Source organism: Panthera uncia, chromosome E1, assembly GCF_023721935.1.
Source record: "Panthera uncia isolate 11264 chromosome E1, Puncia_PCG_1.0, whole genome shotgun sequence".
NCBI classification, from domain to species: Eukaryota; Metazoa; Chordata; class Mammalia; order Carnivora; family Felidae; genus Panthera; species Panthera uncia.
This window is the reverse complement of record NC_064814.1, coordinates 4,661,418-4,681,464: the sequence shown is the minus strand read 5'-3', so window position 1 is coordinate 4,681,464 and position 20,047 is coordinate 4,661,418. Positions and strand designations below refer to the sequence as shown.

Genomic DNA, 20,047 nt, shown 5'->3' with positions numbered 1-20,047 from the left:
CCCCCCCCCCCTCCCGGCCTCGCTCAGACCCGGCTTCGGCCCGCCGCGGGTTCGCGGCCCGGACGCGGCGGGAGCAGGGCCCGGGACGGTGCGTCCGGCCTTGCCCGCGGCTCCTCGCCCAGACAAGTTTGAACAATGATCACAGTCAACCCGGATGGGAAGATAATGGTCAGAAGATGCCTGGTCACCCTGAGACCCTTTCGGTAAAGTTCTCTCCCGGCTGGCGCGGGGAGGTCTTTTTGTCCGAGGGGGCGCGGGGTAGGGGTGGGCGAGGTCGTTCCCCGCGAGGGTGCCCGTCCCAGTGGCAGAGGGCGGCGGTTCGTGTTTGTGATGGGCGGCGGGGCTGTAGAAGGGATGGGGCCGAGGTTCGGGTTCGGGTGGGGAGGGGCGTGTAATTCTGAGTCGTGTCCCGAGGTGGCGAGGACTCGGGGTGCGAGGGTGGGAACGGGGGCAGAGCGCACCCGGGTTGTGGCCCTGGGCCCGGGAAGTCGCCTCTGCCGGGGTGCCCCTTCCCCGCCCCTCAGGGTCCTTCCCACTTCTCAGACGGCCCCACCCCGGCGGCGAAGTTCTTGCGCGGTGCTGGGAGGCTTCCCCGCCCCGCGTGCGAGTCGAGCCCTGGGTCGAGTCGTCCACCTGTCCCACCGCTTTGCCCTCGTCTTCTGCTCGCGCTCCCGTTCTCGCGGCGGCGTGCGGGCCTGTCTCTAACGGGAGCTTCCCCGAGATGGAGCAAGGACACCCTCCCACCCCCCTTTCTGCTGGGAATTCGACCCTCCTTAGCGTCCGTGGAGAGTGGGTGGCAGGGGCGGCGCTGTGGAGCGCCGGGGCAGCGGGAGCCGGGACCTCTGGGAACGTGGAGGCAGGATAGAGGCGAAGACGGATCCTTTCACCCCAACCTCGGGGGGCCAAGTCTAGCTGGGGCCACGCGGGGCTGGCTGGGCTCTGTCGAACCCCTCCAGGCCCCTCCCCCCTCCCAGACCCCGGGCTCCTCTCCCTAGAGCCCGCGGAGCCCGCCTGCTGCTGGGGGTGGGGAGGAGACGCTAAGCGATGGGCGCCCAGCGGGGTCGGAGAGCCACCTTGCCCAGGGGGGCTGGGTGGCAGAGGGCGCCGAGGGAGCGGCGAGGGCGGGGCGGTGGTCGCACTCCGGATGCGGCCACAGGTTCGGTGTGGACGCGGCTCCTTTCCGCTGGGGCAGGAGCTGGGCAGGAAGAGGCGCAGGAGGGCTGTGGGAGGGTCGGGTTTTGAGCCCCTCCCCTCCGGGCCTTTGGCCGGAGTCCCCGCCCCTTCCAGCTGGTCTCCCTCCAGCCCCCAGACGGGGAGACCTTGGCTCAGGTGTCTCCGGCCTCCCCAGCACCTCCGGCCTCTGGATGGGCTGGGCCTGTAGTGTGGAGCTAGGCAGCCTGCCTTCCCGACAGCACGGCTCATGATGGACCGCCGATGTCTGGAGGATGCGGGAGGGGAGGATCGTAGAGTTGGCGGTCCCAAGTGTAGGGCCTTGGGCAGGAGGCAGGGGGATGGCTTGACGCAAGGTTTGCGTGGGAAGCAGGGCGGGAAGTGGGCGTCCCTGGAAAGGACCTTACTCCTCCAGCGAAATCCTCGAAGGTCTGGCTGACACTGACAGTTGAGAGGGTCCTCTCCCGGTCTCTGCCACCCCCTCCAGGTCGTCCCGCCCTCCAGGTCATGGGAAGGCCCGCCAACCGACCCGAGCTTTGGCTGGACGTTTTCTGGTGCAATTGGAGGCGGCTGCTGGAGCCAGCACCATGGACAGCGCCCACTCCCCAGAGCTCCTTCCCTCTGGGGTCCTGGCTCTTTCAGGCTTTTATCTGAAGCCAGGATTCAGAGGTGGTACTGCATAGACTCCCCTCCCTTCAAGTTCTGTTTATTCACCTAGGGTCTTCCTAGGCTACCCAGAGAGTCACAGCCAGCAGTGGAATCTTCGTGTCCCCTTCAGATGGAGGGGGGCTGGCCTCTAACCACATCACCTCTACCTGTTAATTTTTTTTTTTTTTTTTTTTACCCGTTAATTTTTAAGGCCAGGCTGGGAGCCCTGCTCCCTTTAGTTTCCCCAGAGCCCCATTCTGTAGTTGCTCCTGGAATATCGTTTGAATGGATACACAGACGGACGAAACCATTTTTACTTGAATCCACCATCAATGGCCCTAGGATTGGGGTCTGGCAGAGAGAGATTCAGATGAGGTGTGTTTGGGGCGTCAGATTCTAGGCTAAAAGTTTAGATCCCTTTCTCATAGCAGGTTTGTTTGGGCCCTGGCTCTAAATACAACCCCGTAGCTGGGGAGGGGGGTTGAGGGAGCGGGAGACAATAGACTTGAGGAATCCGTCCTTGGCCTCAGGCCGGGAGACGATAGCTGATTCTTTCAGAATCTTCCTGGGTGTACAACCACCCGCCTCCTACACTGTTTCTCTGGCTGCTGTCCTGAGACCAGCCTGGCTTCATCTTGGGATCCCAGGGACCCATCCTCAAGCTTGGTGGAATGCAGTGAGGGTCCCTCAGAGGTGAGGGAGCAGTGTCTCGTGCTGGGTCGCCTGTCCTCCTGTCACCTCCTGGGGGAAGCCCCCAGGGCTTTCTCTGCTTTGGGGTTGTGCCCCCTCTCCAATTTAATCTCTAACAGCTTCATTTAAATATGGGGTGGGAATTTTGTTGTGCTTTTATTTTCTTCTGCAATTGTGTGTTTTCTTTAATGAGCCAAGTTTTAATTAAATACTGCTCTGCCAGCTTCAAATAATGAAGATTAAAATGCATAAAGCAAGTCTTGCATGGGGACGCACACAAATGTGGAGTTGAGGGTGGCGGGTGGAGGTGAGAGGGCTGGAGGTCTCTAGCACGACTTGTGGGGCTCCCTGTGGTGAGCCTGGCCCCATATAGGATGGGGTTCCTCGCCCTGACCAGAGCGGCGGGGGTCTCCATTTTTAGCTCTGCCAGTTCTGCAAGTCCTCTGATACATTCAAGGTCCCGGAGAAGCTGCTACCTCTGGCCTCCCTGGGACTGTGCTGGTTAGCTCAGTTCTCCTGTTTGAGGCCCAGCACCTAGTACGGAAACGGCAGGAACATGGGGCTCCCTGCTGTCCCCCTGGGGCTACCCCAGTGCCTGGCACCTGGGAACTAATCAACTATGTGTTGAAGGGACGAACAAGGGTCCTGTTTTGACCAGCTCTCCTGATCCGTGCAATAACGCGCTTCCCAGATGACACCCCGTGCTCAGGCATCCGCCTCCCTGATCGGTCAGTCCGGAAGCTGACGACTGCTATGCGCCTGCCCGGTGAAGATGTGGGTTGGGAGTAATCTGGGCCTGGAAGGTGGCCACATGGCCCTGGCCTTGTAGATCGTACCCTCTGGTAAGAATGGAGGCACACGCCACCCGCCTCGAACATGATAAGGAGGTGTTCAAGCCAGCTCATGACTGATTGCCTTGGCAAGACCTGTGTGCACAGTGCTGAGCTGAGCCCAGGTGATTGATGGGATCCAGGTGGGTTTTGTCTGGACCAATTACTTGCCCTCTGGCTGGCATCGGGTCCTGCTGTTTCCATCTATGCCCGTGCTTCTCAGACTTCAGCGCGTAGCAGGATTGCCTGGAGAGCTTGTTAAAATGTGTTGCTTGCACGACCCCCAGAGTGATTCAGTAAGCCTAGGATTGGAGCCCAAGACTTTGCATTTCTACCAATTCCAAGGTGATGCTGTTGCTGGCCTGGGGATCACACATTGAGCCTGCTTAGTGAGCCAGGCTCTGTCTGGAGTCTAGAACTTGCCGGATCTATGCCTGTATCACTGTCCCCCGGGGTTTTGCGTGAGGCTCGTGGCCAGCCCCTTGTAGTCCACTTCTCTTTATTCTGCTGTGACAAGAGACCTGGCCAGGAGCTCAGCCCTGTTTCATCCTCACACCCTCACCCATTCATTTGTACAGAGCCCTTGCTGGGTAGGGGTGCACTCCGCCGACCTGTCTCTGACCCGCCCTGTCGCTCCCTGCAGGCTCTTTGTCCTGGGTATCGGCTTCTTCTCACTGTGCTTCCTGATGACGTCTTTGGGAGGCCAGCTCTCTGCCCGGCGCCCGGGGGACTCCCCCTTCACCATCCGCACAGAAGGTATCTCGGTGGGGAAAGGTGACTCGGAAATGGGTGCAGGTGTTTGTGGGTTTGGGAGAAGGAGGCCTTTGAACCTAGTGAACTCAAGGGACCTTCTGGGTCTCCGTCCCAGGGATCCTGGCCACCTCGACTATGGATGTGTGCTTGGAAAGGGACCGTGGCTTGGGCCGCGGGACCTTGCACGCTGCTCTGGTGCCCCAGAGCTGTGATCATCAGGCTTCTTCTGGTGCAGACTCTCGGGCCAGGGAAGGGCCTTTGAGTCGGGGTCTCCCAGGCATCCGAAGGGGCTGCTTGAGTTGTTTCCTCAGTGTGTGTGTTGGGGGAGAGTGTTTCCGAATATGACGCTTGTCCCTTTGAGACACACATACTCTGTGCTTTTGACCCAGGCTGTGGCCACGGCTGAGGGGGTGGGAGGTGGGGGCCGGAGTCAGAGGGAAGACCCAGTCATGGCTCATGTGTCTTATCTCTGAACCCTTGGGACACAGTCCAGACCTTCGTGGCTCCTTGCCCACGTAATACATGTGAGGGAGTGGAACAGAGGTTCAGAGCATGGGCTTTGGGGACCAGATGGACCTGGTTTGTACCCTGGCTCGTTATCCCCCAGCTGCATACGATGGGCCATGGCACTTAGCACACCTACAGAGAAGGGAAGTCATGACCGTCTTCGGGGGCTGGATTGAATGAGCTCACGGCGTTGGGGGCATGACAGGGTCATGACCAGGAAGAACCCCCAAGGATGGCCCTCCTCCCCTCTCTTCCTACTCCAGGAAGAGCGGTGAACAGTGCAGAGTCTTGCTCAGTGTTTCTTAGAGGCTCTTTTGGTGACAGTGGGCAGGAGACACGCGGGTTAGTGGGGCAGCTGAGACACATGAGGCTTCTGGAACTATTCATCGGGCTGGCTGTGTAGGCGACTCTGCAGAGATGTCTGTTTAAAGTCCACTTTCTCGCCCCGCCTCCCCCCTCCCTGCCCCGGGGCTCAGCGATGTGGCTCCCCTGTTCCCACTGGCAAATATACCCTAAGTAGAATGGGCTGTCGTCCAGGGTGGATGCTCTCAGGGGCACTGGTTAGGCCATCTGGTGTCTCATCATTAGATTTCTTCCTTTGGTTTCACATGTACGTCGTTATATTTGCAAAAACTCCTGGCAGGAATTTCACATTTATTAGTCACTCAAACCTGGATGTACATTAACGTGTCCCAGCTCTGGCTTGCAGAGACTTGCTTCAGTCTCCCCGAGCTCCTCTTGTCTCCTCTGATAAACGGGGATCATGCCTGCGCCCCCCAGGATGGCCACCAGGAGCATTAAGATAACACGTATGAAGGGGCTCTCGCAGCGTCTGGCACAAGGCGCATGCTCGCATCCGTGTTGACTGGACGTGCTCAGTCTGAGACAGTGCAGAAAAGGTTGTCTAGGGAAGAGGGCCGAGGAGATGCTGGGATTTCTACACAGGAGATATACGTGTGAATAGGGGCTGGAAGACGGAAGGCAGGGCGCACTTGAGGGGAAGCTGGGGGGGGCGCTATGAGGTCACTGGTGGGGAGGGGGATGGATGAGTGTGAGGAGGTAGGTTGCACAGATCGCTGGTCAAGCTCCCTGGCTGCCACTCCTGGAGAGGGGGCGTGTCCGTCTGGGTGGCTGCGATAAGGGGCTTGAGGAAGTTGGGTCTCCAGAAAGGTCAGGGATCCAAGAAGGTGGCAGTTGGGGGCCGGGGGGGGAGGGAGGAGGGGCGTATGCCTGGGCTCTGGTCCCCCTGCTCATCTCCCTGGCAAGGCATGGGTCCAGTGGCCCAGAGCACAAGGGGCTTGCGGGAGCCCTGCGGTGCTGTGCCTGCATTCTGCAGTTTTGCCTGCAGAGATGCTGGGAGTCCAGGGCCAGCCAGATCTGTGTCTTGGGGGTGGGCGGAGCCCTAGAGGGGAGAGGACTCGCCCAAGGTCACGCAGTTAGGTTAGAGGCATGTGTGTGTCTGCATGTGTTGTGTGTGTGCGCATTCAACTTTCTACTGGACTGTAGTGCCCCCAGACCGAACGCATCCATGCACCCAGCAGCCTAGATCAAGGAACAGAACGTGATCAGCCCCCGGAAGTGCCCTCCTGCCCCCTCCCGCGGATGACTGCCCCAGGGGTGTCAGGACCCTGACTTCTCCTAGCGCAGACGAGTTGGTCCTCTTCTTCGGACTGTCGGAGGGTGGAATTGCATGGGGGTGGGGGTGGGGGGCGGATTCTGTGTGTGCCTCTTCCTCTCAAGACTCTGTTTGTGAGAGTCGCCCGTCTCCTGGTGTGTGGCTGTCGGCATTTGTCTTCACGGCTGTCGTGCAAATTCCATTGTGTGGATGCATCATATTATGCTTATCCAAAAAAAAAAAAAAAAAATCCTTGCATCGGTCAACAGAACCATCTGAGCCCAACTGGGGAAACAGTCTGTCCTCTCCCGGCTTGTCAAGCCTGTGAGGGCAGCGGGTCACCCCAGGACGAGGCTGGGGAGAGGTGGATGGAAAAAGGGTGTTCTCCACAAGGTGGGGGGGCTGACGGTAGCCTCGGTCGACGGTGGTCTCCCTGGGGAGGCTCCAGATACCCCTCTGGGCCAGTTTATATTTTGTGATAAAGTTTGCTATTTGGGGGATAAAAATCTCCTTCTATATGCTACGCACTCGTCTTAAGATCCTGGGGGAAGGAAGCTGGCGGGGAGCATGACTGGGAGAAATGTAACCTAATTCCCTCTTGCTGCAAGGGGCTTGAGCCTTGGGGGGGGAGGCTTTTGGGCATGCGCCTCACCAAACCCCAGTCCCTCTTCCCTGCCTCCTGGCTCCACCTCCCCTGTCTTGTCCTCGGGAGGAACTTGCTCAAGGGGCCCCGATAGGAAGTTGTGTCCGAGGCCTCCCTCCCAGTGTTGCTGCAGATTCCCTTCCTGCTCCCCGCACCCCCAGCCAGGATTTGAACCTGGGGAACATCAGAGAAATATTTCCTTGTTCTGTGGCTGTCTCTGGCCTCCGACCACGGTGCTAGGGGGCTGTTTCTCTCAGAGGCTGGTAATAGATGGGGGGCCAGGGAGGTCTCTTCTACCTGACATGACGGGGGGGGGGGGGTTCCTCCCATTTCCAGGAACCAGCTAGAAAGCGTAGGGGTGGGGACAAGAAAGGACAAGGCTGGGGGGTGGGGACAAGGGAGGATGGGAGACAGACACAGAGAGTGTGGAGGAGGGAGCGGAGGGGGCCTGGTGGGAAATCGAGCACCTCTGTCTGTATCTCCTGGCTTCCCAGCTTTCCTTATTTATATGGAAATATGGAGACAACGCTGGGGCCTCACATTAAATACATTTCAATTTAGCCGACACAAGAGCAGTGAGGTGACTCAGGGCAAGCCGTGGCAGGGGCTGCTCTGCTGACAGTCCCTGGGTGGGTGGTGGCAGTCAGGGGACTAGCTCCGTGCCCCGGAGCTCCTCCGCAAGTGGTGGGGAGCTGGCTGCCCAGGTCTCTGGAGCTTCTAGTCTGTGCCATTTGGAGACAAGAGGGGCCACCCTGAGTCCCCCAGGGGCTGGGGACGGTCTTGCAGTCTTGGTCTGGTCCGATGGAGGTAGCCTTACAGACCCATCGGAAAGGGGCCGTCTGTGTCCTTAGCCACGTCCCTCAGCCCTCGGGTCTTCTGGGGTTACCCTTTCTGTTGACATTAAAAAAAAAAATTTTAATGTTTATTTATTTCTGAGACAGAGAGAGACAGAGCATGAGTGGGGGAGGGGCAGAGAGAGATGGGGGACACAGAATCCGAAGCAGGCTTCAGGCTCCGAGCTGCCAGCACAGAGCCCGACGTGGGGCTCGAACTCACAGACTGCGAGATCATGACCTGAGCCGAAGCCGGACGCTCAACCGACTGAGCCACCCAGGCACCCCATCTGTTGACATTTTTTAAGAATTGGCTTAATCCTTCCTATGAAGGGCCATCCCGAACCCCACATATCTCTGAGGACTCTCTGGGGGGCTTACGTTTCCCTGGCCACCGCTTGCTCTGACCTCCTGCTTCTCCCCTCCTACGTCCTCGGTGTCCCCGGCATTGACCTAGAGGGAAGGGCATGCTTTCCCAGAAGCCCCTGCACAGAGGTGGGGGTAACGGCATGGGGGCTGTGACCACTGCTCAGCAGAGCAAGCAGATGGCAGTTTCCTCCTGCATCCCTGCAGCTGGCGCTTCCCCCACCCCTGCACGGGCGCTGCCCTGCGCGCGCCCCCTGCCCCCTGCCTCGTTCTCCCTCCTCCTCTCCCAGGCTGAGCCAGGAATCTCCAGTCTCCCTACTTGAATATGCAGGGTCATTTAGCTCTTTGTCCCTCTGCCCTGGGCATCTAGCCTCTGCTCTGGCCCCGAGCTCTCGCCCTAAGGGGATTCGGCCAACTTTGAGAGGAACGGTTCTTTCTTCTCCTATCACCCTCATCTCCAGACGCAATTAGGGGATGAGCCACAACGGCAGTCCCAGCCCATAGAACCTCAGGGTCCGGTAAGTCCAACGCCCTCATTTTATAGGAGGAGAAACTGAGGCCCAGAGAGGGAAAGTGGCGCACCTGTCGGTCCCGCACCCCTGCGGCTGGCGGCCGAGCGGGTGGAGTCCAGGCTTCGCGACTCCCACTCCGGCTTGCCCGAGGCCGCTGTCCTGCTCAGACTCTGCTTGGCTTTGGGGTCGCCGCATCTCTCAGTTATTGGCCCCAGCAGCTGTTTTGCAGCCTGCCCAGTGGGGCTAAGGGTGTGTCTGTGGGGAGGCTGTGTCCCTGCGGTTCCAGGGAGGGGCTCAGGCGGTGAGGAAGAGTGGAGGAAGCCTGGGATGGGCTCAGAGAGAGGGGCGGCAGTGTGACAGGGCCCGGGTGCCAGGCCCGAGGCCTTCCAGGGAGCACAGCACTGCTCCAGAAGCAGTGATATGGGCTCAGCATCTCCGGGGTGCCGCGTCTGCAGGAGATGAGCTGTTGCCCAGACTCTGTGGTCGGTCCAGTTGGGCCTGAGTGCTCTGGCCAGGTCATGGCTGGGGGAGAGGGGCTTGGTTAACGGGCTCTGACTGAGGGTGTCCCCAGCCGTGGTCTCATTCTCCTTTTTTCATCCCACACCTTTGGGGAAGAGGCCACCGGAGCCTGAGCTGTGAGCATCGGCTCATCAGGGCTGCCCCGGGAGGCCGTGCAGGTGGCACACTGCACAACTCCAAGAGTGGTACTAAGCAGCGGCCAGATCAGATCATCTGCTGTTCCCCTATTTTTCTAGCTGAGATGATGGGAAACCCCCCCCCCCCCGCCCCTTGTTTTACTCTGTGCTCCGGGCATCACGTGAAAGCCAGGTGTTACATTTGGATGATGGACTTGGGTGGGGGTCTCAGGGATGAGAGCGATTTGAAAGACTAACCGTTGGCCCCGATTCTGCGGAGTTGAAAGAGAAAAGAAGCTATTTATATCTTCTTGGATTGATTGACTGGTTGAGTACTGAGTGAGTGGGGCGGGCGGAGCGGTGGGAGAAACTGGCTTCACCTCACGCGATGGTGAAATCTCCTAATCCCAACTGGTTTGTTAAAAATCTACCCAGTCTTTCCAAGGGGGGGGGGGGGAATGTGGGAAGACTTCTAGCTATTTCAGCTGCTGGTGCGGGAATGGAGACGGGGTGGAGACAGTGCGTCTTTACTTCCTTCCTCTAGATGTGCATTTTCTCCAACACCGTCCCGCCGCTGTTGCTCTTGGGTAACTGTGTGTGTGTGTGTGTGTGTGTGTGTGTGTGTGTATGTGTGTGCGTGCGCGTGCTTTGGAGCCCGGGACCCTGGCTTCTTTAAGGAAACTGCAGCTCTGCCTTGCTGGGGACTTGGTGGCCAGCTGGCACTTCCTTCCATAGCACGTGAATGAGCCCTCCCCGGCTCCTGGTGGCCTCCCTTCTGACCTCAGGTGGGCTCAGCTTCCAGGGGACCCCAGCCAGGAGGTGACTTAGTGAGAGAAAGTGGTAGCAGCCACTGGGCCAGGCCAGGCCCCAGAGCCAGGGGACACGGGGGACAATCCAAGCAGAAACGTCACAAGCAGCCTTGCTGACACGAAGCCTTCCTTGCCGCCCCCCCCCCCCCAGCTCAGTCCTATGCCTGGAACAGAGGAGAACAGCCCCCTCCTGTCTCCCCTCTTCTCCCCACCTCTGCCCCCCACTTCCTAGAGGCCTGCCATGCTCTCTGCTGCCCCCTCTTGGCACTGTGACATCGGATTATTGTTCCTTGGGTTGGGGACACAGAGGCCAATAGTGTTGCCATGACTCACCCTTGGCCACACGGCCACATCGGGGATTGGTGGCAGGGGTGGGCGAGAGCCCCTCTGAGCTCACTGAGCCCCAGTGCCGCTGGTCCCCCGCCCCCCGGCCCTCACGATGCCCATGCACACGGGCAGACTGGCAGCGTCCGGTGACTGTGGTTCTTTGCCGGGGGCTTCCTACCGTCGCTGGAGCTGGCTGTGCCACCCACGGCAGGTGGAGAGTAGCAGAGCCGGGCTGTCCCTGGGAGCAGCCCTCAACAGTGACTGCAGGAGATGTTGAGCGCATACCCTGGCTCCCTCACGGCCCCCCTACCCCCAGAGGACAACTCTGGGGGCAGGCTTTGCACCTGCTGGTTTCCCCAGTTTGGTGGCTCGCCCTCTCTGGGCTGCCTCCCCTTCCCTGTGTCATCTCCTCGCTCCCTGACCGGGGTTTCCTTCACCTCTCAAATAAAAGCCTCGCCCTTAAACTCTGGTCTTGGGCTTTGCTTCCGGAGAACCCGACCTAAGGCCCTCCCATCCCCACCCCTGGAAACCCCGGGAAGCATTCAGGTCTCCATAACAGGGCTCATTTGCTGTGAGAGGTTCAGAGCCTGGCCCCGGGGAATCTCACGGAGCCAAGCTGGGGATTGTGGCGCCTGGAACCAAGTACCTGTGGACCGTTTGGAGGGGCCGTTAACACCTCCACGTGATTTGGTTGAAAAGGGAGGCAGGGACCTCTCTCCCACCCTGGCACGTGTGACACGATGATCGGGAATAATTAGGAAATCGTGGAGAATCTGGGCTGGTTAGTGAATGGCATCTCGGTTGAAGCCCCTTGCTTCTAGCTAATTTTACTCTTCACGAGGTCTCTCTTGCCCCTCAGTCCAGGAGTTGATCTTTGGGAATCCAACGGCCAACTGAGAGTCAGGACGAGTTCACGATGGTTTTCTATGCTGGGGTCCGGGGGAGTGGGGTGGGGAAGGGGTCTGGCCGGGCCCAGAGGCTGGCAGGAGAACAACAGCGCCCTGAGCTCCTTGAACGTGGGTTCACAACCTCTCCTGTGTATGCACACCACGTGGGTGGCCAGCAGCCTGCAGACCCCTGGGCCCCACACCCTACAGATGTGAATCGGCAGACGGTGACTAGGGCCTGAGAATCCGGAGAGTCAGGTGCGGAGTGGGTGATTGACCACATTTTTGGAAGCCCTGATCCAGAAATCCTGTCTGGACCTTAGTGCTGGGGGACCCTGGGGTTCCTGCTCCCCCAACCGGCCCTTTCCCGTCTCCGCACAGACCTGAGATTATGTCTAAAGCTCCATTTTGCAGGCGACAAAACGGAGGCCCAGAGAGGTTAAGATGATCTCAGTGTCACCCAATTGGTAGAGAGCAGGTTGGCCCCAGGCTCTGTACCCCAACACAACAAAGCTGGGGGGGATCTCCTGTCCTGCAGGGGTGAGGGGTGGGGTGGGCTCACTCTCCTGACCCCTCCTTGGCCTGGGAGAGTGGGAGCGGGGCTGGAGTCTGAGCAGCCAGGTTCGGGGGGCCCCCGGGCTGCGGCTGAGCCTGACTGTGCCCGTGGGCTGTCTGCAGTGTTGGGCGGGCCGGAGTCCCGCGGCGTCCTGCGCAAGATGAGCGATTTGTTGGAGCTGATGGCGAAGCGAATGGACGCGCTGGCCAGACTGGAGAACGGCAGTGAGCTGCACCGGGCTTCTGGCGACGGGCACTTTGCTGCGGACAGGTAAGGGGTCCCCGCAGGGAGAGTGGCACTTGGAGTGGGGGAGGGGGGGGGCGGGGGGGGGGGGGGGGGGGGGGGGGGGGACAGCAGGGGACGACTGCCGTGCAGCCTCCAAATGCTCTCCCAGAGCTGGGGGTGGGGGGGCGCTATCGGTCAGCCCCCTTTCTGCTAATGGAGAAAACTTAAGAAATACGGAAGCCGCACAAGAATAACACCCCAGAGCGCGTTTCCACCACCAGATTCAGGGGCTGTTAACGTCTTGCCATGTTGGTGGCCTGACTCCCTCTTGTCCCTTCTTAATAAGGACCAGAGATGAAGGCCGGGGGGCGCTTTACCTCCTTCCCAGTGGAGACAGGTGCCTTCCCGAGTTAGGCATCACTGGCTCCTGGCACATGCGTGTTGTATAAGCACACGCTGGGAATGCGCGGTGTGTGGGGTTCACGGGCATCCCACAGGTGCATTTCCTGCACCTGCTTTTTTCACTCGACACGGCACTTTTGAGCTCTGTCCCCGCTGACGGTCGTGCGGGGGTGGGATGGCCCCGGTGGTTACCCGTCCTCCACCGATGGGCCTGGGTCATTTTTTGCCAAAAAGAATTTCTTGGTTTATTCGTTCTAAATATTTCCCTCCCGAGTCCAGAATATCCAAACATCTCCAAGAGTCTGGGCCACAGTCCCATGGGCCTCAGCAGCGGGCCCCCCACACCAAATGGTGTCTTGGGTGTTTAAGCGACCGGAACCCCAGAGAATGAGGAAGCGCGGAGTCAGGGCCCTCGGACTGGGCTGTGGAGGGAGGGGCTTGCAGCCCCCCCCCCCCATATCCCAGGGAGACGGGCTCCGCCTGATCTCTTTCCAACACTGGGGTCCCTTGTGACGTGGATTTGTGCAATGTGTTCTAACTGCTAAAAAGTAAGTTTGAACCCGGCACTCAACACGATTTAGGAAAAGCTATGCCTTGGCCCGTGTGATTTGCTAAGAATGTTCTACGGCTGAAAAACCCAGCGGAAATCCACGCTTCTAGACAACGTGTAGGAAAGACGTACCTCAGCCAGCACGTGGGAGGTAAAGGCCGAGGCTCCGGGCACCTGCTGTTTGGAGTTTCGCAGAGTCAAAGTTCAAGTGTCGGCGGCCGGTCCTGGTCATTGTGGGGCCCCGGCCGGCCGGGGGAGGGGGCGTGTGGCACGGACCCCTCCTCTGGAGCCGCGTGGGGTCCGCTGACATAGCCTGTGCGGGCCGGGCTGCCGGTCACGGGACACACCTCACACGGGCCCCGCTGACTGAGCGTCCTGACAGCCGGTCGGGTCCAACCCCAACGGTCATCAGTTCTACCCCCGCTTCGTGGGTGCTTTAATCTCTGCCGCGTCGAGGAGGGAACTGAGGTGCAGAGAAGTTCCGGAACTCACCCGAAGTTGCCCAGCAGCTGAGGGGCCGGGCCCGGCTCTGGACCGAGGCCAGCTAACTCCGGAGCTCACGTTTCTAACCCCTGCGCCCTTGGTGGCCGCTTACTGAACGTGTGGCTGCGTGGGGGTTAGTTTTTATTCCTTTGCAAGACTTCGCATCAATTAATTTACAGCTCAGGGGGAGAATATCCTTCACTAGATCTTTGCCTTGATTTTTTTTGGGGGGGCGGGGTTGGGACATGGGCAGTCCTGGAACCTGGTTGTGTGAGGAACCGGCCACAGTGCCTGGCTCCTGAGTCGGCTGCCTGGCTGGGTGCGGGGTGCCTGGTTAGACGCTCTCTCACCATCCCGGGATGAGCGCCTGACAGAACAAACTAGACAGATCCTCTCAGGAAATATATTTTGGACCCACTAAGCACGAGGCTACTGGTGCTGGCGACGCAGTGATGAGCTTGTCCTCACTCCTGTGGAGGAGACAGGCAGTAACTGAGAAAAAGAGGTAAACGAGATAATGTCAGATACCGATACGTGCTCTGAAGGGTTTGGGGTGGGTGTCCAGGAAGCTACTGTTCACACAGGGCAGTCTGGGAGGGCCTTTCTGAGTTGGTGATATTTCAGCTTGATTCTGAACAACGGGAAGGAGCCAGCCGCGTGAGGAGCTGGGAGTAGAGGATTTGAAGAAGCGAGAGGAACAAGTGCAAAGGCCCTGGGGTAGGATAAGCTTTAGTGTGTTGGAGGAAAAGAACCAATGGGAAAGGCAACATGGCGGAGGGTGGTGAGGGATAGGACAGGCTGACAGGGCAGGTGGCGCAGGGCTTTGTCAGCCGTGGTGAGTATTGAGGACACGATTCTAAGAGGCGTGGGAGTTTGCTAGAGGGCTCACACAGAGGGGGTGATAGGAGCTGGCTTTGTTGGGTTTTTTTTAAGGATAGCTCTAACTGCTGTGTGGAAAAGGGAAGCAGGGGAGCTGGTGGCAGAAATGGGGGGAGGGAGGCAAAGGTGTTGGGCTCCCATGGCGTTCCTTCCCTCTGGGGCATGAGATCATTTTCTTCTGCATGTACATGGCGTCCATCGTCCGTCCATTGTCCCTCTAATCCAACCCCTCACCCCCCGCTGTCTCCTCCTTGCTCCTCTCCTGCCTGCCCCCAGCTCTGCGGCCGCCCCTCCGGGCTGTCTGTCGGGCTGTCCACAGGTCACCAGGGCGAGGGCAGAGGACGCTGTCGCCTCCCCACTGAGCACCCAGCTGTGGGCGACAGAGCAGAGGGGCAGCTGGCCTGCCTTTTTGGACGCTGTGGGGGGTGGGGGTGGGGAGAGCTATCGTCAGCGGCTCCACGCCTCTCTGGTTTCTTCCCGTCCTGGCCTCTCCCTCCCTCCCTCCCCTGCCCTGCCTCGGGGAGGAGGGGGAGTCCGCGCCACCTCCTAGCTCCCTCCCGTCCGGGGGAAGTAGCAACAATCCATCAAGACCAGCAGAGCCCATCAAACCCCATAGGCAGAGCCGTAAATTTCAGGGACATTGTTGTAAATTTCAGGGACATTGTTGTTTCTCGTTTCAGGGAGAGAAATGGGCGTGTCCAGGGCACGCAGTGTGTCTGTGTGTGTGTGTGTGGGGGGGGTTGCTGGCTCACACCTCCCGTGTGCACAGACACTCCAGCCCCCCCCCCCCCCTTGCCCCCCCCGGGGCTGACCTGGCTGCTGCTGTGCTTCCAGCAGACTCTGTTCCCCTGTGCTTGGATTCCCCCGCCTCAAAATGATCTGTGGCCTTCACTACCTCCTCTGTCCTCCTCCTGCCCTGCCCTGCCGGAAGCTTCTGGACTGTTGCCTCCCCCCCCCCCCCCCCCGCCCCGTGGTTGGCATGTCCTCTGGGAAAGCAAATTTGCTCTTTTAGCCTAGGAAAACCTAATTAGGGGGTATTTGCAGCTTTGCTGCAAATGGCATCATATTATGTACCCTAAAGCCAAACAGTAATGATCTCTGAATTTCCCATAAGGCTTCTCTGCAGCAGCAAAGACGGCCAACGTTTCAGGCTGTCTTCTTCGTTCGAGTCAAGCATGAGTCCGTATCTGCCGGGCGCTTACTGTGTGTGGAGTCTCGGCCGGGGTTTCCGGAATGGGTGGAGAGGACACAGGGGGACCCGGGGTGGAGCCCTGTTCTCCAAGAGCAGCACGTGGACCCTGCTGGGGAGGGGGATCCCGCACCTGGCCCGGGGCACAGCTGGAGAGTCACGACAGCAGGTCTCTGTTGGAAGTTACAGTAGCTCACGCCCCGCAGGGAGGGTCTGAATCCTGGCTGCTGACTGGGGCGGTGGCCCGGTGTGACTTCTCCGAGCCCCGCTGTCCTCATCTGGCAGGGAGAGATAACACCAGAGGGTTAACGTCTAGAGGACCTGGTGAGTGAGGGGAGCAAACCCCAAACTTGATGGCTGTGGAAACGGTCTGCAGACTCTAGACGCCCCAGTTTATGTCTTCAGTCTCAAATACCCACCTGCCCACCTACCTGGGGGTCCCAGGAATGACTCAAATGCGGTGTCTCCTGGGTACACCCGAGCCCCCCATCTCCCCAGCCCTCCCGACCCCAGGCCATGCCAGCCCCACTGTTTCCATTGCCCGGACCCCCAACCTTGGAGTCGGCCTTGACCCTTCTCCCTCTCACTTGTATCCAGTCCGTGAGCAAATTGTCTCCACCTTCAGAATGTGCCCAGAATCCCACCTCTCCCCACGGCCGCCACCCGTGTCCCCGTCCCCCCACTGATTCCCAGCTCAGCAACCAGAGAGATTATTTTAAAATACCAATTCAGGGGTGCCTGGCTGGGTCATTCGGTAAAGCATGCGACTCTTGATCTCAAGGTCTTGAATTCAAGCTCCGTATTGGGCATGGAGCTAACCTAAAAAAAAAAAAAAATACCGGGGCGCCTGGGTGGCTCAGTCAGTTGAGCGTCCGGCTTCGGATCAGGTCGTGATCTCACGGCTCGCGAGTTCGAGCCCTGCGTCGGGCTCTGTGCTGACAGCTCGGAGCCTGGAGCCTGTTTCGGATTCTGTGTCTCCCTCTCTCTCTGCCCCTCCCCTGCTCATGCTTTGTCTGTCTCTCTCTCTCTCTCAAAAATAAATAAACAGGGGCGCCTGGGTGGCGCAGTCGGTTGAGCGTCCGACTTCAGCCAGGTCACGATCTCGCGGTCCGTGAGTTCGAGCCCCGCGTCAGGCTCTGGGCTGATGGCTCGGAGCCTGGAGCCTGCTTCCGATTCTGTGTCTCCCTCTCTCTCTGCCCCTCCCCCGTTCATGCTCTGTCTCTCTCTGTCCCAAAAATAAATAAAAAACGTTGAAAAAATAAATAAATAAATAAACAAATTTTTTTTTTAAATACCAGTTTGGTCAGGTGCCTCCTCCTGCATGGCTCCCTATCATACCCAGTGGCCTGTGACCCCCGTGTACCCAGCCCTGTTGTGTGTCTGGCTCACCTCCCCTGCTATCTTCCGTTTCACTCTCTGGGCTTTAGCCCACCAGCCTCTCCGCTGTTCCTGTAGCACAGTGGTCGCCCTCTGGCCACAGGGCCTTTGCACAGGCCGTGCCCTCTGCCTGGAATGATGCTCTTTCCTCAGATCCAGCCAAGTGAGTCAGTTTTCTTACTCTCACGGTTTCCTCTGGTTTTTGCTTAAATGTCACCAGTGAGTCTTTCCCCGAGGACCTATGTCAAGCTGCACCCACTCTCCTGGACTCCCCACCCCTCTTCACTTATCACCCCCTCGCCCTGTGTATTTCCATGATTTGTTTGTGTATGTCCGTCTCCCGAGCTGGAATGTATGCTCTGTGAGGGCAGGGGTTTTGCCTGTTTGACTTCTGGATCCCAGAGTTCAGTAAGTGCCTGCTGAAGAAAGGAAGGATGGGGCGCCTGGGTGGCTCGGTCGGTTGGGCGTCCGATTCAGCTCCGGTCATGATCTGACGGGTCGCGGGTTCGAGCCCCGCGTCGGGCTCCGTGCTGACAGCTCGGGGCCTGGAGCCTGTTTCCGATTCTGTGTCTCCCTCTCTCTCTCTGCCCCTCCCCCGCTCAAGCTCTGTCTCTGTCTCTCTCAAAAATAAATAAACATTAAAAAAAAAAAAAAAAGAAAGGAAACAAGGAAGGGAGGAAGGAGGAAGGGAAGACAGGTAGTTTGGGTGCCCTTGGGAGCTCTGTTAAATGTGAACCTGGCACGTGTAGCGTCACAGGGAGACAGAAGCCACGTGCGCTGCGGCCATCCCCGTCCCAGATGACTTCCCGTTCTGTACACGGAGGAGGCTGGCCCACGTGGGGGTGCCTAGTTGCTGTCCTGTGGCGTCTGGGAGCAGGAGCCGCTTGAACCCCGGGGGCCGTTGGCCACCGTGTGAGTGTAGAACCCTAAACGTGGTCACGGCCCTGGACCTGGTGGTTTCGTGCTGGGAATCCGTCTTAGGAGAAGCATCTTAACTTAGAAACGCGTTTGTGAACACGTTGGTCACGGACGCCTTTGTTATAGCGTCAAAAAGTGTGAGCAACGGGGCACCTGGCTGGCCCGGGCAGTGGGGTATCTGACGCTTGATCTCGGGGTCGTGCGTTCGAGCCCCGTGTTGGGTGTGGAGAGATTACTTAAAATAAAATAAAGTCTAAAAAAAAAAAAAAAAAGATGTTTGAGCAACGCTTGAAACGTCCACCAGCAAGGAAATGGCGCCCAGACTGTGGTGACTCGGTGGGGCTCATGCCATCCTCAAATAGGACGTGGACGGGGACCTGCGGGGATTTCAGTGACAAGGGACACTGTGAAAAGAACAGGTTCTGTAATTATAAACAGAGTTGGATTACAGGTTAAGCAGTGCAGCAGGGATGACCGAAAGGAGGTGTGTCGAGATTCTTGTCTGGGTAAGGAGAGGAGGGTTTTTCCATTTAAAAAAAAAAAGAGAGGGGCGCCTGGGGGGCTCAGTCGGTTCAGCGTCTGACTTCGGCTCAGGTCGTGATCTCACGGTTCGTGGGTTCGAGCCCTGCATCGGGCTCTGTGCTGATGGCTCAGAGCCTGGAGCCTGCTTCGGATTCTGTGTCTCCCTCTCTCTCTGCCCCTTCCCCCGTTCAGGCTCTGTCTCTCTGTCTCAAAAATAAATAAACATTAAAAAAAAAAAAAGAGAAACTCGAAAATGCTCCTAGATGCTGTTGGCCACCTGCGTGCCAGCAAAGCCTGTGGCCTGAGCCAAGAGGCCTACGTGGGAGGGTGGGGAGCAGGGCAGAGGGCACGTAACCTGGGAAGACCACTTTGGGGGCTGCTTTTATTTATTTTTTATTTTTTTATTTTTTTTTGGTGGGGGGCTGCTTTTAAAGGCATGCCTCAATCATGTCCCACCCTGTGCGGGGCCCCTCCCTAACAGGACAGCCTCCCTGTGGAGATCAGGGTGGGGGTGGGGGCGCTTGTCTGACCCCAGGGCTGGAGAGAGGCCAGGCTGGTGGGGAGGGACCGGCAGCTGGGTGACAAGGGCAGTCAGGCTTCCAGGGCGGAAACCTAGCAAATACGAGGATAAGTGTGAATAGGTCAATCATCCTAACAAAGAGATTCTCAACATCCAACTGTATGCTGTTTGTAAGACAGGCGAGATACACCTGTACAGTAGGGTCTCCATGTGTCTTCAACAAAATATACACGTGAGATATTAAAAAAAAAAAAAAAATCCCCCGGGGGAAAGCCAGGCCTGGGGTGTGGGGGTGGGAGCTGGAGTCTGGCTCCTGTGTCCCCGAGGCCAGCTTTGCCACCCCGCTTTGCCCCGCTCATGGGGCACTGACCCCTTCCCCACGTGCTGAAACCGCACGAAGCCCGACTCCGGCTCTGTTCCCGTCAGTAGTGGGGAGGTCATCCGTCTGTCTGTCTATTGCTCTAATATAAATCTATGTGGATGGGTGTGTATGTGTATTTCTTGGTGCAAGAGAGAATGCTCTCTGCTCTTGCTTAGGACGGGGCTAGAAGATCCTGGGTCAAGTTCAGAGCCCTCCCCACAGCATCAGGGGCTCTGGATGGGGGTGAAGGGGGCCAAAGACGTGGAGGAGGAGAGCGGTAAAGTTGTAGGGAAGGCTGGACACTTTCCGTCCCGTGTGGTATGTGTGAGAGGGGGACAGACAGGGAGGGAGCCAGCCGCAGAGAGAACGCGTCTCCCTGTCCACGACGCTCATGTTTCTGGCCGAACGTGTCTGTCTCTCTCGGCCGGCGTGTCTGTGGGCACCTGTGGGCTGAGTCTCGGTGTTTTAAAAGGAAAGCGACCGGTTTCGTAATAAAATAACAACTCCCAGCAAGCACGCTGGCCAGCTGTGCGGGAATCGATACCCTGTTAATTGAAGGCAACCCTCATAAATCATGGGAGGAACATGAAATTCAACCTCCTTCCCTAGGCGTCCAGGAGAGCTTGTTCAAGGGGCCAGGGAATGAGGGTGGCTCAGGGGCCGAGAGGAGGGGCTGGGGCCTCAAGGGGGCCTCTCGGGGGGATGTGGCCTGAAGCCAGGAGATGACTGGAGCCCAGCCAGCCTGGCTGGCCAAAGGGACAGATAAGTGGCATCTGTGTCCTGGCCCTGTGATGACTGGCTGTGGTGTTCGCTGCCTCTCGGGGGGGGGGGGGGGGGGGG

The 20,047-nt window shown here is 58.6% G+C and overlaps 1 protein-coding gene across 1 annotated transcript in view; it reads left to right on the top strand.

The window, feature by feature from the left end:
* The first annotated feature begins 133 nt into the window (after positions 1-133).
* The window catches only part of MGAT5B (alpha-1,6-mannosylglycoprotein 6-beta-N-acetylglucosaminyltransferase B), an 83,575-nt gene continuing 63,661 nt past the window's right edge, over positions 134-20,047 (top strand). Inside the window, exons 1-3 of the mRNA XM_049638140.1 lie at positions 134-203; positions 3,982-4,094; positions 11,904-12,051. Of these exons, the coding sequence (XP_049494097.1) occupies positions 136-203; positions 3,982-4,094; positions 11,904-12,051 (329 nt within the window). The 5' untranslated portion in view covers positions 134-135. The remainder of the gene's footprint in view (positions 204-3,981; positions 4,095-11,903; positions 12,052-20,047) is intronic.